Genomic DNA, 21,228 nt, shown 5'->3' on the forward strand with positions numbered 1-21,228 from the left:
TTTTCGTTAAAATTGTATTTAAACAAAATATATATTGTTATAAATAGGCTAACGTTACATGCAGTGAATATAATCAACGCGTTGCCTGAACCACATTTGTGTGGCTATAATGTTTAAGATTTCTTTAAATGAAAACGTAGAGGCAGTGTGGTGTTTTATAACATATTTAGTTTTATTGTTGCCTAAAATGTACATACAGAGATAACCGGAGTAGCAGAGCGAGCTGACTGACGCTTTGAAGAACGCGCTGTTCCATTTGCAGAATTACCGGACTCGCGTCCTCGGGTCGGGAGTGATTCTCCTGAGCTGGACTTGGCAAGTCCGGACTTTGCGTACTTGCAATTGAGAAACGCCTAATGTCGGCGGCGGCGCTTGGCTTCTTGTGACAAACATGCCGAGAAGCAAGAACCAGATCTGCTGTATGTCATCCATTGTTGTTTATGTGCTTTCTTCTTCGCGCGAAAATGACGTCGATCGCTTCTTTCCGGCTACTACACCACGCCTATCAAGTAAGGGTAATGTTGGCAGTGGAAACGCTAGCCGATTCATGGTTTACCGACCCGTACCATACCGTACCGTACCGTACCGTACCGCTCAGTGGAAACGAGACATTAGATCGTTAAAATAGGGCCCAAAAAACTCTTCAAACATTGATGATGTCCGAGAGTCTCGACTCAAAGATTAAAATCGCAAAACTTGGGGATAAAGTGTCATGCCAAGTCTTTGTCGTGTGAAGAATTTAAAGGCACTGTCAGTAAATACAAGAAGGTTTATAATACCCAGGGGATAGCTATCTGTTAGCATTCTCATTTGCCTCAATGACACTTGTTTGGCTAGTGCAGGACCCACAACCTGATGTAAAAGGCAGCAGACAATTAAAAATATCAATTTCCAAGAAAACCCATGTCCATTTCATGCTTTTAAGAGTCCTCCAAAAAAGAATCAGGCACTGTTGGCTTGGTAGTCTTAAATGGTCTCCCAGCATGGTCAGGCTGATTTGTTGGCTGATTTTACAGAGGCTTTGTGGCTTTTTATCTGTACCAGCTGAAATAGTCCATCTTAAAGCAGCTAAGACCAGCTTAAAGTAGTCTCAGACTCAGACGTCATGCCCACGGACCATTGGGTGAATGTCTGATGCATGAGGCGCACAAAATGTGAAACAGTATGTGAAGTTTGCGGCACCATTTTTGAAGTAAACTTGCTCACTGTTCTTGAGTGAATCATTTATTAGATGCACACTGGTCTGTACAAAACAAACTGTGATTGATTGACTTACATAATGGTCAGACCTCATCTTGGGTCCAAACAAGCTTATGCTTGTTTAAGCATTGTTTCAGACTACAGGGTTAGGAAATCACGGTTCGGAACGTACCTCGGTTTTGGGGTCACGGTTCGATATGTGTTCGGTACAACAGCAAAAAGCAACGAATCCCCAATGCTAGGTTTCTTTTCATTTATTTTGAACAGACAGTAGTGGAAATTACAGTTTGTTCCACCTAGAGTTATTTAGTCCCCCTGAGGTAGTTGGTGCAGAACAGCCTCATTTAGTGTATTAAACACTAAGCAGTAAACAGAATGCACTCTTGTCTTTTTTTTGTAGGGCTGATAAATAAAAAAAAAGTTATTTGGTCACAATCAGCAACAAAACTGAAAAGTATCTCTTGTGTTATAAAAGTACAAAATAGAATAATGAAAAAGAAAACTTGTGTAGAGATTAGTTTTTGCACTCCTTTTTCTGCCTAGTTATGGTGATTGTCGCATCTGGATGATGTCGTCTGCCCACTCCCCTCATTATATCGGCGGAAAAAACTTAAAATACTCTGTCATTTATGGTCATACAGATCATCATAGACATCATTCTGTACACTCAAAATGAAAATAAAAACATTGTTTTTGTAAAATAAAGAAAACAACAGAATGCCGTTTTCTGCCAGTTAGTGGAGCGTGAACCAAACAATAATCTCGGTTACGTATATAACCCTCGATCCCCAAAGGAGGGAATGAAGACGTTACGTCAGAACGGAACTGACGAATTGGGATCTCACCTGAGAGCCCAATTACCTTTGAGTGTAAACTAAATTAGCCAATGCATATTGGTGTGCGATATTTGAACTGATTTGCATCGAACGTGACTTACTGAAAGGGAACTGAGCGCATAGGCTATACTAGCAAGCTCTTGTGTGCCATCTGAACTCTTGTTTTGGGTTGGTGCATAGACCATCTGATCTTCTTCTGCTCTTTTTCCTGTTATGGAGGTTAGCAAACAGCGTTGCATTACCGTGCACGCCCCCTTCTGGATTGGAGTGTGGATCACCTGTGACTGACTGTGTTCATCCTCTGACTGTATGCACAGAAAATGTGACCGTTTGGGACAAATACATGTACCGTTACGCCCTTAATATCTTTTATAGCTTTTGGGTTGGTTTTTGTGACAGAGAGCCAATGAGAGACTCCCCTTGTAGACTTGTGTTTTTCATGAATGAGCCTCAGATTTTCCATTGCTGGTAGTTATAGGACCTACAGTACCAGCAGATGCTTTTTCATAACTTACAGAGCCTGTCTGTCAAGTAATAGGGACATTTTAGGCATACTAATAAAAAGAAAGAAAGAAAGTAAAAAAAAAAAAAACCTTACAGATCCTTTAAATGACCTTATTGTATGGTTTACTAAGGCAAGCCCACAAATAAAGATTAATCAAGAAATTAAACACTTTAGGAAAATGATTAAAGCATCGAACTGATTTTACATAAAGTAATTTTTAGAAGTATTATCCATCCATTCTCTAAACCACTTATCCTCCTTACACTATATTAAAAAATCTGTAAGGTGCAATTAACTTAAATGCTTAAGTCATTTCAACTTAAATTACATTAAACAGACTGAAAAAAATTAGTTGAATCTTACTTTTTTTTTACAGTGTACTGTAGGGTTGCGGGTAGGAGCATCATTATATTATATTATATTATATTATATTATATTATATTATATTATATTATATTATATTATATTATATTATATTATATTATATTATATTATATTATATTATATTATAATAAAAGCCTAATTTATATCTGTTCATCATATAAAGTATTATGTCTCTTCAGAAAACATGGATTAAATCAATGGATTCATATACAGTACTTTTTAACGTCTTTATTACATGTAATACTTTAAAATTTGTTTATGTGGTCTTTCAGTGGATGGACAAGAATAATGAGATGATATTAAAAATATCTTCATTTGTGGTCTGAAGATGAAGGAAAGACTTTGGAACGATTTTTGCTTGAACTTTCCCTTTAATGATAAAACATGACAAACTCCATGAATTCTCCAAAACAATTTTTTGTCTGTTACATTTTCTCCTGAAGTAGTTAAAGGGATATTTCAAATGTAAAATTCTGTCATCATTTACTCACTTTCCTGTTGTTCCAAACCTGTATGAGTCTGTTTCTTCTGTTGAACACAAAAGAAGATATTTTGAAGAATGTTGGTAACCAGACAGTTGAAGGTAGCCATTGACTTCCATAGTATTTTTTTTCCCCCATGAAAGTCAATGGCTACCGTCAAATGTTTGATTACCAACATTCTTCAAAATATCTTCTTTTGTGTCCTCAGACTGGGTTAGATCAACTTGAGGGTGAGTAGGTGATGACAAAATTCTAATTTTGGGGTGAACTATCCCTTTAAACACAGTACTGTTAACAGTTATTCAGGGAGATTTCACCCCTTATTTTGATTGATGGCTGTCAGTGCTGTTGTCCTTGTTCATCACAGAAAGCTTGATAAGCCACGACACCTGTCTGTGCTTGTGGCTTTACTTCTGCTTGCTCCATCAGCAGAACAGACAGGAATGGGCCAGTAATGTGTTTGTGTGTGCGCGGGCCGTACACGAGGAGCCCGTCTCCCCACCGGCCATTTATTGCTCATTATTTCCTGCTAAATGTGCATTCAGTGCCATATCTGACCCAGTTGCCAATGCTCTGCCGTTCATGTTCGCCTACTGCTTGGGGTATTGGCATTGCACTTCACGTGTTTGTTTTAGTTAATGAGAATCTACTTTAATTAGATTTTGATGAGCATCCAGGCTTCGATCAGGACAGAAAGGAGGTGCCAGCGACACGCACATTGATCTTCCTTTGTCTGCATGTATACAACATTACTTGGATCGAGCCCTGGTCTTAATGAGTAGCTTCACCACGGGTAAACTGTACTTTACAGCGCCAGCACTTTCTCCAAAGAGGCCTCAGATACTACGCAGAGACCAGGGACATATTTTGTTTGTGACATTTGGCGACAAAGGCAGAAAATAACACTTAAATTGGGTGTAATTGCTCAAAGCTTTCAGAGCAAAGAGCAAGAGCGATTATCCCCTCAAGAACTCTCATAATGCGCGGCCTGATCTTAGGAAGCGGCGTGTTGGAGGAGGTTGGAATTTTATCCAAACCATTATTACACGACAATGACATCAGTCTAATTTATAACTCTTATCTTCTCCCACCATAACGCTGACCAATAATAACCGTGGAACAATGTATCTGATTGAATTTAAAAAGCCTGCAATAATAGGGAACATTTGTCTGGATTTAGACTGCCTTCGAAAGCTTAGAAAAGGACAAAAACTCTATTCAAAGCAACTGTAAAGCATTAAAATCACAGAGCACTGACATCCTGTTTGTTATACGAGTACCTTAGACAAGATAGTATTGAAATATCATGTCTGTACCAAAACATCCATTTGGGTGTTTCTCAAATAAGCAGTGTAGGATAGGTTTCCGAATTTCCATGCGACTGTGTTTACAACGGATAGTGATGCATTTAAAAGATGGTAATACAAATTTTGCCCCCCCCCCCCCCTTTCCTCTCTGCTGTCAGAAACAGCTTACAGAGGTGCACTATAATCTGCTGTCAGCCAGACGCATACGCTAAAATCCTAAATTTAGGGGTAAGTGGAATTTGTACAAATGTCATGCTTTATTTCCTTCCTTTGTAGCTTTCAACAGAGACATGTGTAGTGCTTGCTGGAAAAGAATCATTTTTCCCCGCAATCTTTGATCATTACGCTCTGTGTGGGAAATTGCAATCGACGTGCAATCATCTCCCTATGCAGCTCGGTAGCATGCCTCTGGATGTGGCGTCTTCTGCAGCTGTACTTTAGTGAAGGGCTTGCTGTTAATGATTTTGATAATACTAGCAGATGCAGATCTATAAACAGCATATTTAAAAAAAAAACCCGCTTTAGCGAGATACCTAAAGTGTTCTTAAATGGTTCATAATTTTCATCAGTGTCATGGCTTTAGATGCAAGCACAAACACACACAAACACAGCAAAATAGCATTTTGATTTTAGTAATCAGTATTTTTTCTCAGTAAAAAATAAAACAAATACTTAAACCAAGCACATGCTATCAGTACCATGTTGGTTATATACTAATATTAGATTTTTTTTTTAACACTATCAGCCAATATTGTTTGGATCGGATATTTAATAATTTCCCCTGTTTTTTATTTATACATAAAAATAAATACATGTAATTATTTAGAATATATTTGCTGTAATTTACTGCTCAGTTAAAGTAAATTGTTAAAATATTCTAATAATTAAATAAAATTACTAAATTCACTCGTAGCATTTAAAATGATTAATTTTAGGTTTTATTGTTTACTTATTTAGACGAAATGGTACATATTGTTTACTTATTAGGACTAAATGGTATATATTGTTTACTTATTTAGACTAAATGGTATATATCAGCCAATTATCAATCAGCCATAACATAAAAGTAATTATCAACTTATCTGTATCTGCCATAATTTTAACATTCTTTAAACAAGATACATTTATTTGAGAAAGAAAATTGTGTAAGATATGAAGATCTTTTTAGAGAATATCTTGAAGTTTATTTATCCTAGCCTATTGACATTTTTTTTCTCCTCACCAAATGACACCAAATTTAGTTTACACCAAAATTTGTTATACTTTCTACTTTCCAAACTGTCTAAATAAACTCTAAATAAAAAGCCATAATGACTTACACAAATATTCTTCTTCTTATTTAAAGCTTTATAAACTATAATCAGTGGCTTCCGTTGTCATAACAAATCGGGTCTTACTTGAAATTGGGTCTCTATTAACTATCAGTTCATGATTACACTAATTACATATGAACAATGCTAATTTAAAATATGTATAGGTTACTATATAGTGCATTATAAAACCAATTGAACATTTCTTTCATGTCATAAACTGTTAATTAATTATTAACAATACTAAAAATAATAATAGCCTATAAAGTGAATAACTGAACATCATTACATTATTTTATAACTGAAATATTTGGACATGTAATAACAGTGTAGTTAGAGAAAATGAAAACACCTTGGATGGAACACCTAATCAGAATCCAGAAATCAATAATGACATCATATTTTTTTTAACTGTCTTACCGTAACTCTTTGAAGGGCTCAGCCCTCACATGCGGGGTCTCCACTGAGTTACTGAACACTGCACCCTCCGCTCCTGCAAACACAATCCGACATGTACAATCTCAGTCATGCTCTGAACGAAGCAACGGTCCACATGCTAAAATCAATGGACATAATCTGTGAAGCTCCTGTATTGATCCATACAGTCTGGCTGTGTCCCTGCGGATGTGACCTAAAGTTGAGCCACCGAAAACCTTTTCACTAGGCTTTGCTGAAGCAGTTACGTCACGGGTTACAGCCTCAGATTCGATCAATAGGCTTCGGTAAGGACTGTGGAGAGGCTTCTTGGAATGCTAATGCTAATTTGGAGTCCTTCTGTAAACTACAGCTACAGCTCAATACAAGTGCAGCAGTATCATATAACAGTAAGTGTGATTTTCCTCTTGTAGACTCTAAAGGACGATGTGACACAAACCTCAAAAACTTTTTGACACCAAAATGACCATGACTAACAGAACAGCATGGCTTGAGTGCTTTAGGAATGTGTGTACAGCTCCGATGTTTCCCGTGGAGATGCTCTCAAATTACAGTGCATCCTAGGAGGCTGAAGTGTTCCTAAAAAGGTTGCTACAAGGCCTATCTCAGGGGGGAGTGCTACCATTTGGCTTAATGGCTGCTCCGGGAGGTGTAAGATCTGTTGCCCACATATAGGTTGTGAGATCAACTGTGGATGGATTTTTTCCAAAATATCAGGAGGGGGCAAAACAGGGTTCTCAGCTGGTGTTTTATTCCAATAAGGAGACGGTTTCATCTTAGTACAGCTCACCGCAGGGGACAGATTTAGAGTCACAAATATGATTTGACTAACTGAACGAATTCAAACATCAGAGCATCTGTTCAAACACCAGTACAATCACTATGAAATCAATAGTTATTACACCAGTATCACTGTGAAAAACATTTGTAAGGATGAAAATCAACAAAGACTTTTGGTCTCTTGTTCCAAACTCCTCTTTCATTTGGAATAAAGGCACAAAGAACAACACTGCTTTGTGTAACGACTGAGACAAAATTTAACAAATAATTTTTAAAACTCACTCTGGGATATATAGAACCATGACCACCATCAGATAAGATGGTTTTATCGCAGTTAAAAATGTGGTCATGAGTTCAACCACTTAAAACAGACTTTCCTGCTTTCATTTATAGACGAATTGATCTATAAATGAACATGCATCCCAGAACATTGTGTGAATGATTTACTGTCTTTTGTAGTGTCTTTTAATTATATTATTTTTTGATACTGTATATTTTATGATCGAACCAACGGTCAAAGGTCAACCTCACCTATACAATGTTTGGTCTCTATAAATTGGTACTTTGAAGATCGAAATGATCGTGTGTATATGGTAGGTTGATAGCTGCGCAACATATTAGTATCAAAAGAAGCTTTCATAGTTTCTTCATCAGCAACCAATCCAGCTGCACATGCAAATGAGCACGCTTGAAACAAAAGATCAATAAATTGCCAACAGAGGAATTTTCCCGCTTGGAAATTCCACCTTTCTCATTGGTCAAGCAAACCTGGAAAGGTGGGACTTTTCTCATTCTTTATTAGAGACAAATTCACAGTGACCCTCCCTCTTCTTTTTTCTGGCCTCTACTGCTGCTTCTTCGAGTTGATGTCTGTGGGGACCCCCACAGGGGCTCATGGGCGCCGACAGGCCTTGACCACAGCCTGCTACGATTTCACTCTCCCAACAGAGTCAGACTGTAATTTCTTTATCCCAACTCAGAAGAATACTGCAACTTTACTATCACTGAATAGACAACCATCAACTCTTCTGACTTCCTCCCTTCTCCTGGTTGCTCGGCGTGGCCTCTACAGACTAGGGCTGGCAGGCAACAATCTGCACTCCAGCCATGTGCTCATAGAGACAAAGAGAACTTTCAAGCAGAACAGAGTCAAACAAACCTTGCAAATTCATCGCCATTTCTTCATTCAACACAGAAGAAATTGTTTGAAACTCATGGAACCATCAGAAGTATTCTTTTGGAACTACACGAAATGCTTTCACTGCAAAGGCCATGCAAGTATACATTGAATGAGGTGATCTGAAAATAATAAGCTGATGGTTATTTTCATAGTTAGATTAATCTTTTCCATAGCTTCATTCCCTGTTTACGGTTTTATCCTGTCACTTTCTATTTTACCCATGTATGTGTGATTGTGCGAATGTGTATATGTTTAGATTAGTTGTGTTTGTGATTTAGTTAATAAAACTTGTGCACAATACGTATTTGGTTCTAATTCTCTGACTACAGGCTCTTAGTAGTAATGTACAGTAAGAAATAAATTTCCCTCCCCCGGAAATGAACATTTCTTAGAATTAATAAACAATTAACACTGAGTGTTCACGGGACGGATAGGGTGATTGACTGTAATATCAATTTTATTACATTAAAGTAATTCTATTAACTGATCCAAATATTCATAATTAATTATTACAAGTTATGATTGAATATTAATATTTATGTTGAGATAATTTGCTACATTTGAAATATAAATATTTTGTAACATAAATGTCTTTACTATACTTGTGAGCAATTTAGTGTGTTCTTGCTGAATAAATGCATTACTTTGAAAAAAAAAGTGTTAAGTGTTACTATTACTACTTCTAAATATATAGATGAGCTCTTAGAGAAACAATGTTTCTTCGGCTAATACTGAAAAGTATAGTAGCATTATATAGTAGTAAATGAGGTATGTGAAGAACTATTTCACTTAAAGGTAAATATATACATCAACATGCCATGTAATAAAAATTATAATAAAATAATTTGTTACATTTATATAGCGCTTTTCTGGGTACTCAAAGCACTTTACATAGAAGGGGGAATCTCCTCAACCATCACCAATGTACCTGGATGATGCGACGGCAGCCATATTGCGCCAGAACGCCCACCACACACCAGCTTATTGGTGGAGGAGAGACAGTGATGAAGCCAATCAGTATTATGGGGATGATTAGGAGGCCATGATGGACAAAGGCCAAGGGGCAAATTTGGCCAGGATGCCGGGGTTACACCCCTACTTTTTTTCGAAGGACATTCTGGGATTTTTAATGACCACAGAGAGTCAGGACCTCGGTTTAACGTCTCACCCGAAGGACATGAAGGAATTCATGTGGCTGTGATAACATCTCCTTTGGAGTAATAGAGGAAGCAGGACGGGCTACATATGTGATCAGATACATATCTCTCCTGCGGCACATTGGGTGGGCTTGTTCATAGAGAATAGCTGGAGGCGGGCCACGGCAGATTCCATCAAGGTCGGGAATCACTCCAAGGCACAGCAACAAAACAGCCATACCTGAAGGCCTTGGGACTTTGCAGAAGATGAAAAACAAGTTTATCATCTATACTGTATGAAAATGATACTCTTCTGCGAATCGAAGTACCTACTCCTCTCTGGCAATAACATAGATTATGGTGGCAGCTTTAGAAGACAACACCATCTCGAAAGATGGCATGCAGATATATGGGCCTTATGAATGGCAAGTAGATTATGAAAAGCTCAGTGGTCACCAGTGGATTCATTTAGGGCCATATAAGAAGTTTTGTTTGCAGAGAAATAAAGAAAATTGGACAAATATTTAATGCCTGCTAGATCTTTTCATAACATTTTGGTCCAAAAAGTTGATCAAAAAGTTTACCAAAAAAGAAACAACAAATCGCTAATGTATAAGTATTCACCCCCTTTGATGGAAAGGGGTGTGATGTGATCATCATTGGTGCATTTGTTTTAGAAGTCATAAATGTTAAACAAGATGTTAAAATGGACTGTGCTATAAATCTGGGGAGTCCAATTCATTTTGAGTCAGTATTATGGGTCAGCTTATATCAAGAAGAAGTTAGAAGTTAGAAATTGAAAAGCTCAAAGCATGTATAGAAGATTACCAAGGCAGAAAGTGATCTCAGCTGAAGGAGAATGGAGAGGCTGTGCATATAAAAACTGCTGTCTGGGTATGTGCAGACTATGAAGTCAGCTGGAAGAAGGCTTTTTCTGGAGAGACAAGAATCAAGCTTTTGGCCATCAGACTAAATGGCATGTTTGGCGAGACAGACACTTCTTATCAGAAACTTAATCCCTGCCATGAATCACGATGGTGGCAGCCACAGCATCATGCTATGGAGATGCTTCTCTTTAACTTGGAAGATTCGTTTTCTGGCAAGATTTAATCCAAATCTTCTGAAGAGACATGATTGATTTACATGATGAACAGATATAATTAGGCTACTATTCACATATAAACATTTATCAATGCACATACAGAGCACATCAAATATAGTAAATGAAAGCTCACCTGTACTTGACACACAAGAACAAACCTCACTGATTCTCGCATTTCAGCTTTAGTTTCTGCAAAACTATTTCATTCATTTTTATCACTCTACACATTTGCGATAATTATTAATGACATTTTGTTGCCCAAATTGTGAACAGCATTAGATTTGATTAACTTCCTGAACTGCACAAAACAAAAATCTCCATCTAGAATCACAGATGCACAATTTATTTTACAAAAGGGCCATACAGTGAAATAATCACTTAAGCAATAAGAGTGCAAATCACTTTGGTCTGTGTCTGTACTTGTGGGTCCAGTGCTCTATTGCACCGATGGCTGAAACATTTCAACAGAATATCTGCTTCACTGTTTCACTTTTTGCAGTTAGGCAGAGCAAATGAACAAATAATATGTGTCTTGTAGAGGTGACGCTTCCCACAACACACAATTCACTGGCTCGCGGAAAAAGTGCTGCTGTTCAAAGATGCTAATTAAAGTTTCTAGCTTGTATTTATAACACTTTTACAGAGCTCAAGGTCGCTTTACAGCAAAGGTTATACTGTATGAGTATATACATGACATACATGTCTTAAAGATGCAAAACATACTGTTGTTATTTTGCAATTGAATGTCCATGCAGATTTTCCCTTTAAAGATGAAGGGCCCTATCTTGCACCCAGCGCAATTGACTTTGTACACCGATGCATGTATCATTCCTATTTTGCACCCGCGCAAAGCAGACTTTTCCCTCCACAGACGCACGTCGGTAAGTTAGGAAATACACTTGCGCTCCCCAGGGCGGTTCAGCGCAAAGAAGAGGCGTGTTCCGGCGCAAACGTTCCTTCATGCTATTTTGCAGGTTTAGAAAACAATTGCACCACTAACCAGGAAAAAATAGTTTAAAGTCAGTGGCGCGTTGCGCATGTTATTCATATGCTATTTTAAGGGCGCATGCTTGAATTAGAATTGAATTAGGCAGACAATTACCAAATTCCAATCGCTATCAGCAATCTGAAAATCGCTTAGCATGAGCCGCCAAAGAGGAATTATCAACTTTTTACAGTTCTACCAGAAAGACTCGGGAGAGTTATTTCAATAAACCATACATTTATTGACAGCTCAGCAAGCTGATAAACTACAAAGTCATTTGGCGTAGGCCCCGTCCGTAGTGCATAATCCGAGAGTATCGGATCTGCAATTCCTGCCTAAAGATGAAGGCAGGGGCGCAGCCGACCCCCCCTGGGAGGTATGGACGGGACCATCCTGGTGGTGGTGGGGAGGATGGGGGTAATCGTCGCTTCAGTATCTGCGAACTCAAACATGTGTAAGTACCGTGCTTTTATACAGTGAGCATAAGAATATGATTGGATAGAAGTGAAGGCAATAAGTGACGTAGTAATTGAGTCTTCCCAGCAGAACTTATGCTAAAGCTTTCATTTCTACCAGAAAGACTCGGGAGAGTTATTTCAATAAACCATACATTTATTGACAGCTCAGCAAGCTGATAAACTACAAAGTCATTTGGCGTAGGCCCCGTCCGTAGTGCATAATCCGAGAGTATCGGATCTGCAATTCCTGCCTAAAGATGAAGGCAGGGGCGCAGCCGACCCCCAAAAATAGGTGGAGTATGACTACACTGGGACGGGGCACGCCAACCCCCAAAAGATGGTAACTGAGTATACCCACCAGTCTAGAGTCCTGGGGTTCCTGAAAAATAGAGAAGGAAGAAACAAATGGTGAAGATACAAATTAGATGTGAAAATACAGCGTGCCTAAAGTTTAATAAGGGAGAAGGACAGATAATTCTAAAATAACTATGTTTTTATTTGTTAATTTAAAAGTATTCTATTTTATTTATTTATATATTTATTTTTTAATTGCCAGTTCACTCCTAGGAAAACACAGAGACAAGGCCTCATTGGACCGGCAATGCCGCTTTTGGCTTGCATAGACAAGGCCACATTGGACCACACAGACAGCCGCCTTGGCAAAATAATAAACAGGCCTCCTTGGACCACATATAGCAGCCACCTGGGGCTGAGCATAACACAGACTCTGGCCTCATTGGACCACATGGCCTTTATAGACCACAGAGACGAGGCTTTAATGAGCCACACGGCCACAATAGACCACAGAGACGAGGCTACTAAGCCACAACGGCCGCTAATGCCACAAAGAGACGAGGTAAGACTGGACAACACATAAGGTTTTTTTTTTTTTTTTTTTTACGGGATGCAACAGCTTTAAGATCACGAAACCTATGCCCCGGGGGGGCAACTGGCCACCATTGCATCTTTTAAGGACAAGACAGAGCCACTAGAGCCACATAAAGACAAACCACACAAGACTACGGCATCTAAGCCACATTAAACCTCTGCCCCAAGGGGGCCACTGGCCATTCAGGCATCTTTTTAAAAGGACAAGGCAAACATATGCCACAAGGCGCCAAGCCCCACATGTACACAAGGCCCACGTGGCCACAAGGCCACTAATGCCACACGTAGACAGACATACTTGAGTACAAGGCCACTAGGCCACATTTAACCATGCCATGAAGGCCACAAGACCACGAGACAAGGCCACATTAGGCTACACGGTCACAGTAGACCACACAGAACATAAAGGGTTCCAAACCATAAGCCCACACATAGACGAGACGTACAGACAACGGCCACAAAGCCACACAGAACGAGGCCATAAGGGCCACAGCCTGGAGGCCGAACATAGGACATGGCGACATGGTACCACGAAGCCATGAGACCGCCACAGAGACGAGGCCCACCGGGCCACAAGGCTGCTAAGCCACACTGGACGAGGCCAACAAGACAGAGCCACTAGGCCACACAGAACCTGCCATATTTAATGGCCACAAGACCACGGGACAGCCACATTAGGCTACACGGTCACAGTAGACCACATAGAACATGAATATCGCATAAAATAGCCTTTTTTTTTTTTTAATTATTTATTTATTATTATCAATTGACGAACATGTAACAAAGGCACGACGGCTGCTACAGCCACATAGAGACGAGGCCACATTGAACAGAGCCGCTAGGCCACACATAATAGTTGACTAGATAGTCATTGAGGAGTGCTAGCTAGAATAATAACAGGATGAAGGAAATAAGATTATGACACCACCACCAGTAGTTGCGTAGTTATTTACCTTTGGGTTATTGTAGAGCTTGCTGGGCTTGAAGAATAGTTTTAGAATAGGATCTTATATAAGACTTGAATGCAGAGGAAGACCATCTGCCCAGGATCTTGAAAGCTGAAGTAGAAATGCCACGTTCAGCTGCTGTAGTGGCAGCCCCAATCCTAAATGAATGACCGTTATACTGGAGGGGAGATAACTTCAGCTTGAGGACAGAACTAGATGAGTCTTAAACCAGGCTTAAAAGAGATGTTTCATAGGTAGGAAAATAGGGAAAGAGATCTGAGAATCTAGCACAGATTTTTAGGAATGTAATCAGAAGAGAAGGGACAAAATGTATTGCTAATTTTAGAAATTGTTGATGTGATACCAGAACTTGAGAGTCGGTTGATATGCTTAAGAGTAAAGAATTAGGGGAGAAGGTGAATCAGAAAAAGGACCTAGGGCAAGATCAGAGTGTTAGATCTGAAGAGAATCTGAAGAGCCATGAACATAGTTATACATGGATACGATCTGAATATGAAAATGGGAAAAGAAACCAATATGGATGGGAGGTAATAAAGGGGGGTTAAATGGATTTCACTTTTCTGTAATGTTACTGTTAAAGCATAAACAACAACTGCAAAGTTACAATGCACAAAGTTAAAGCATGAAGATTTAATTTAAAGAGATCGCTTTTTAAGGACTACAACAATGCTGAGAGGGATTGTGCTGCATCCTTTGGATTAGTGGCATCACAAACCATAAAGTTATACATTCAGCTCCCGGAATATGATTTATAGCATAACAAAGAGAATGAGCTATTCAATACTAGAAGATACTACGCATAAGCTACATGATACATCACCTAACCATCCGGAAATGGGGTCTACATGTTGATGCTTCTTGAGTCTCTCCATCTTTGGCTGACTTGGTTTGACTATAAGCTAGAAGTTTTGATAATGTCTGTGAGAGGTAATCAAAGCTGCAAAATGAGCTGTTGAACTCCAGCCCTGTTCCGGGAGCAGCAGCTCGACTGCATCCAAAGGGACGACAAAACCATGCGCTTTACTCACCCTCAATAACAATTCCAGCATAGGATATGAAATATATTTAGGACATTCCAAGCCAAACCCCTCACACGCCATGGGGACACTGAGACCCACCACACATCAATTTACTAATTGTAGAAAAGGAAGGAACAACCGGCCGTGATCCGGATAAGAAATAAGGAATCTGAAAGAAAAGCGAAACATATAATCAATTCTGCAGAAATTTAAGCTTTTAAGGTGTAGGGAGTCACATCTTCAGTGATAAACTGTCTAGCTGGATTAAGCAGAGTGACTAATTTATTTGATCACTGTTAGTGGAGGGCAGAGTGATGGATAAGGGTTGCTGAAAGGCAGAGCCGCCTGAAGACTACAGTGTGTAGCTATGGCATTGCAGTGGTCAGGAATGCACGTGTGTGACCTTAATCATGAAATTGGAGACTACTGATTGCCAGCTGAACGTCTCGGGAATAGCATGATCGTCTAACAAGATCTGCCTTAGTGATGCAACCGAGCTTCGTTAGCACATACAACATAAATTTGCCACCACTTCGAACCAGAAATGTTAGCAGCCGCTATAAGATAATTTCGGTGAAGTGCGAATGGACGGAGTCTGAGTAATGTTGGTAATATATCTGACCTTTGCTATTCCAAATGTCCAAATCTGAACGGATATGCACTCTTCGACTATGGCCAGTGTTAACGGAAGAGAAATAAATGCCCTGCCTTAAAGAGATACTTATGGTGAATTTTTATATATATTTTTTATTATTATTATTATTATTTTTTTTTTTTTTATCTTATTAAATCTCAGTACAATACTTACCTGAAGTAAGGTGACAGCATACCGATAAGATACCTCAATCACACTTGATATTTTGTTGTTGACTTTTGAGCATAGAATCTTTCTCAGCTGCCAGCGTACACCTGACATTACTCTCAAGTTGTATGAATGAAGTTATTCACGACCGAGAGATCACTGCCATGGCAACCAAGTGAGACCCTTGAACAGAAAAATAGGTGAACATTTAAATCATACAGATAATTAAATATGATGTCATTCGAGTTCTCTTACGAGAGTTCTCTCGTACTGCGTTCGTAGAACGCTGCGGGAAAAGTCTCTTTTCACGAAATACTGAAGCAAAATTATCCTTAATTTTCATATTTGTAAAACGCATTGCAGCAGTGCACAGCCATGGCGAGACGGCTCGCTCACTCATTGGCTGTTCTGCGGCAACTGCATGAGCCTATCGAGCGAGGGCTGATGCAATATCAGACCAATGAGAGCGCTTCGCGCGCTCCTCGTCACATCCCGCCGAAACGGGTGTGGCCATCCCCTATAAAAGGAGCTCGAGTAGGCTGATTCAACTGATTTTCATCTCTTCAGCGAAGCTCACGCATCGCTGGATCACGGAGAAGCAAGCGTCGTCGAGGCAAGCTTTTCAGCGGGACGAGCCCTTGAAGCCGCTGGCCTTCGCCGCCTCTACTGCCGTACCTGCTGCGCTTTCCGGCGCTTCATATCCTTTACCTGCTCTGTTCTGTGTGTGTGTGTGCAGTGTTCCCCGAACACTCACCCCTAAAAGAGCCGCGTCTTTATCAAGATGCCATCCTGTGGCTCGTGCCGAGCCCCGCTCACCGAGGGAGACCGCCACGTTATTTGTGTCTCCTGCCTGGGCGAAGATCACGCAGCGCTCGCGCTCGCTGACGGCGGCTGCCCTCACTGCGAGCTTTTGCCGATGGTGACTCTGCGGACTCGCCTGGTACATTTCTCCGAGCCTGCGCCCCCCGCCGCGGTGCCGCGCCGCAAGAAGCGCCGCTCGCAGCGGGCCCCGGAACCCTCCTCTTCCCGACAAAGCTCGCCGGCTCGCCCGCCAGCTTCGCCGGCTTCCCCCGGAGCACTTCCCGATGCTCAGCGCCCGCAGTCTGCCGCCGCTTCATCTGAGGAAGTTGTTTCTGAAGCCGAGTCGGTCGATAAGGATTCCTGCTCTCTGCTAGCTTCAGGCAGTGAGGACTGGGCGAGCTCTGCGGATCTCACGCCTCCTGCCCGAAAGCCCTCGGCTAGAGCTAGCATCGAGAGGGAGCTCATGCGAGTACTCGCGTTGGCCGCGGCGAGCCTCGGCCTCGAGTGGTCTGCACCGGAACTCCCCTCGCGCACCCGGCTTGATGGTAGCTTCCTCCCTGGTGAGCGTTCTTCTCCTGTGTCTAAGCCCGCTCCGTTTCTTCCTGAGCTTCATGAAGAAGTGGCGAAGGCCTGGAACGCTCCCTTTTCTGCACGAACACGTTCGTCTGTATCCCCAGCATTTTCCTCCCTGGATAATGCTCAGGATCGAGGCTACCTCACTCTGCCGCCGGTGGAACAGGCGATAGCAGCCCACCTTTGCCCGCCCTCTGCTGGACGGCGGACTAAGCCAGTGCTGCCGTCGAAAGCCTGCCGCATGACGTCGTCGCTGCTCGCGCGGATCTTCTCCGCCGCTGGGCAGGCGGCATCGGCCCTGCACACCATGGCCACGCTTCAGGTGTTCCAAGGCGATCTCCTCCGCAAACTGGACGAGATAGGACCTGAAGCTATCTGCATCACGGACCTGAGAAGCGCGTCGGATCTTTCCCTCCGCGCTACCAAGGCTGCAGCACAAGCCATGGGACGCTGTATGGCTTCCGCTACCGTAGCCGAGAGGCATTTGTGGCTGACGCTCACGGAGATGGCTGATGCAGAGCGCAACGCGTTCCTCGACGCCCCGCTATCCTCCGCTGGCCTCTTTGGATCTTCTCTCTCCGAGTTCGTGGAGAGATTTTCCGAAGCCCAGAAAGCGTCACAGGCATTCAAGCACTTCCTGCCGAAGCGCTCCAGTTCCGCAGCGGGCCGTGAGAAACAGGCCCCTCGGAGCTCACAGCCTCAGCCTCCGGCCGCCCCCTCTCAGCGACAGCAGCGCAGCTCACGCCCTCGCTCTCGCTCTACCAGCCGCCGCCCCACTCACCGCGGGCCGCGACCAAGGGTTGTGTTGAAGCCGGAAGCCCCAAAGAAGTCCTAGCACGCCTAGGAAAGCGCAGGTGTGTAAGCCCCGTTGCGACCGGGCCCTCACCAAAGCGCACCGCTGTCTCAGTCCCAGGAATTGCGACTGCTTCAGCGTTCTCAGCAGAGCACAAGCCCGCACAGCTGCCCGCTTGCCTGCACACAAAAGCCGTTTTTACGGCTACCCAGATAAATCCCGAAAAGAGTGTATTTTCTGGTGTCCCGGCCAAGGCCGATGGTGCTATAAATGTAGTGTTGATGCCCACTTCCCTGTGCCCATCCCTACACACAAGCACAGCCCTGCACACAGGGCCCGTACTCATAAGATCGACGCAGTTCGATCGCGCCACAAACATAGTCAAAGTGCCCACTTCCCAGTGCCCACAAACGCTATGTCTGGCAAGCCACAGGCTCCCTGTAAAAACGGGACCTGTGAGCACCCGCTCTGTTCAAGCAGACAGCGCGGCCAAAGCAGTAAACGTGCCCGGTCCCCGCCCACGTTCACTTGTAGGCTGCATGAGTCCCATGAGACCTTCTCAGACCTCCCTCGTTCAGATAAACACTGTGGCGGGGTCGAGGATGAGCGTGTTGCCCGCTGTACTATGCGCGCTCCCCGCCTCAAATGTCACAGGCGTAACGCCTATGCTAGCGCGCCCCGAAGCGCCGCCGTCGCACAGCGAACAGAGCGCGCTTCGCATCCAACCCCTAGCCGGCCATGCAGACGCATGGGCCGCGCTTCCAGGGGTTTCGGACTGGGTGCTAGACATTATAAAGAGAGGCTTCTCGCTACAGTTTTGTCGGCGCCCTCCACGCTTCACAGCGCGCGTCGAAACTACGGTGAATTCAGAAGTAGCACACCTGCTTCGCGCCGAAATATCAAAACTGTTGAGCAAAGGGGCGATACAACATGTATCCCAAGCTCAAAGCGAAGGGGGGCTATACAGCAGATACTTCCTAGTCCCCAAAAAGGACGGTGGTATCAGACCCATACTAGATCTAAGACGACTAAACAGAGCTTTAGTGAAACGCAGTTTCAAAATGCTCACAACCAGCAAAATCCTCGCGCACATTCGCCGAGAAGACTGGTTTATGTCGATAGATCTAAAGGACGCGTATTTCCAAATACAGATAGCGTCACGCCACAGGCGATTCTTGAGATTCGCCTTCGAGGGTCGGGCATACCAGTATACAGTCCTGCCATTCGGCTTGTCCCTGGCACCCCGTACATTTACGAAGTGCATGGACGCAGCGCTCGCCCCCCTCAGACTCAGGGGCATGCGAGTGCTGAACTATTTGGACGACTGGCTGATCATAGCTCAATCACGATCTCAGCTCGTGGAGCACAGAACCATGTTACTCGATCACCTCGAGAATCTTGGTATCACGATCAATTGGACGAAGAGCTCCTTGAACCCCAGCCAAACTATTTCGTTTCTGGGCATCGTTCTGGACTCTCGTTCTATGACGGCGCGGCTGTCGCAACAGCGCGCGCTGCGCATACAGCACGCAGCGAGGTCCTTCAGCTGCGGTGCGATTATCCCGCTCAAACGTTTTCAGAGGATGCTGGGCCTCATGGCCTCAGCATCATCAGTTCTCCAGCTGGGCCTGCTTCGCATGCGCCCTCTGCAGTTCTGGTTGAAAGCGCGAGTGCCACGCGGAGCGTGGGCACTCAGCCGATTGCGCCTCAAAGTCGATCAAGACTGCGCAGCAGCCCTGAGACCATGGGCGGCGGGCGATTGGTACCGTTCAGGTGTAAGCCTGGGGACTTCCTCGAGAGTGAAAGTGGTGTCTACGGACGCATCCACCTCGGGATGGGGAGCGCTGCTCGAGGGCAGGCCGTTCTTTGGCCTCTGGTCAGAACGAGAAAAGCTCCATCATATCAACTGCCTGGAAATGCTAGCAGTTCACAACGCGCTGACGCGCTTTTGTCCCCACATCAAGGACCAACACGTCGTAGTCCGCTCGGACAACACGGCCGTGGTGTCCTACATAAATCGCCAAGGCGGCCTCGGTTCCAGTTCCCTTTACAGGCTGGCCGAGCGCCTCCTAATATGGGCTCAGCGCAACCTGAGCTCGCTGAGAGCGGTGCATGTGCCCGGGACACTCAACCTGGGTCCAGACAGGCTGTCCAGGAACAATGTTCCCACAGGCGAATGGTCTCTACACCCACAAACAGTCCGGCTGTTGTGGCAGAGATTCGGCAGAGCGGAGGTGGACCTATTCGCGTCCCCAGAAAACGCTCATTGCCCCGTGTTCTTTTCAAAGAACGACAGCGCGCTGTCCCACAAGTGGCCGCACTGCCCGCTATACGCGTTTCCCCCAGTCTCCCTCCTACCTCAGGTGCTGGAGCGAGTCAGGGAAGTGAAATGCCCAGTACTGCTTATAGCACCGTTCTGGGACAACCAAGCCTGGTTTCCAGTCCTGATGCAGTTAGCAGACTCCGCTCCATGGCCAGTGCCATTGAGGAGAGATCTCCTCTCGCAGGCCAGGGGCTCGATTTGGCACCCACACCCAGAGCTGTGGTCCCTTCATGCGTGGACGTTCAACGGTTACCCGTTAGCCTCACGGATGGAGTGCTGAACACCATCACTCAGGCTAGAGCGCCTTCCACCAGGCGGCTTTATGCCTCGAAGTGGTCGGTTTTCTCCAGCTGGTGTACAGCTCGGGGCCTGTCACCCCTCGAGTGTGAGGTGACGGAGGTTCTCTCCTTCCTACAAGAGCTGTTGGATAAGGGCAGATCCCCTTCCACGCTCAAAGTCTATGTGGCGGCTATCGCAGCGTGCTCGACAGCAACGCCAGGCCAGTCACTGGGTAGGAACGATTTAGTCATCCGCTTCCTCAGGGGAGCTAGGAGGCTGAATCCCCCCAGACCTCCCTCAGTCCCGGTGTGGGACCTTTCTACGGTCTTGGCAGCCATGAAAGGCCCCCCCTTTGAGCCTATCCAATCTGTTAGCCTCAAACATCTGTCTTTCAAAACGGTGTTTTTGATGGCCCTCGCTTCGGTGAAGCGCATAGGCGATCTGCACGCGCTCTCTGTGAGTCCAACGTGCTTGGAGTTTGGGCCCAATGACTCCAAAGTCATACTCAAACCTAAGCACGGCTACGTGCCGAAATCCCTCAACACTCCGTTTAGGGCTCAGGTTATTTCCCTGTCTGCCCTGCCGGGGTCAAACGAGGAAGGGGACTCGAGCTGTCTTTGCCCCGTTAGGGCGTTAAGAGCTTATGTGTCCCGCTCCGCTGCCTTCAGACAGACGGAGCAGC

The 21,228-nt window shown here is 43.8% G+C and overlaps 1 protein-coding gene across 3 annotated transcripts in view; it reads right to left on the minus strand.

The window, feature by feature from the left end:
- sgcd (sarcoglycan, delta (dystrophin-associated glycoprotein)) overlaps positions 1-21,228 on the minus strand; it is a 116,184-nt gene that overhangs the window by 13,103 nt on the left and 81,853 nt on the right. For all 3 annotated transcript variants that reach the window (XR_014031910.1, XM_081390337.1, XM_081390338.1), the window contains exon 6: positions 6,445-6,517. Coding sequence is in view for 2 of the 3 variants with exons in the window: in XM_081390337.1 (XP_081246463.1) it covers positions 6,445-6,517 (73 nt within the window). In the remaining variant the exon portion in view is untranslated. The remainder of the gene's footprint in view (positions 1-6,444; positions 6,518-21,228) is intronic.

This window comes from Scardinius erythrophthalmus (assembly GCF_964197995.2).
Source record: "Scardinius erythrophthalmus genome assembly, chromosome: 17".
Classification (NCBI taxonomy): domain Eukaryota; kingdom Metazoa; phylum Chordata; class Actinopteri; order Cypriniformes; family Leuciscidae; genus Scardinius; species Scardinius erythrophthalmus.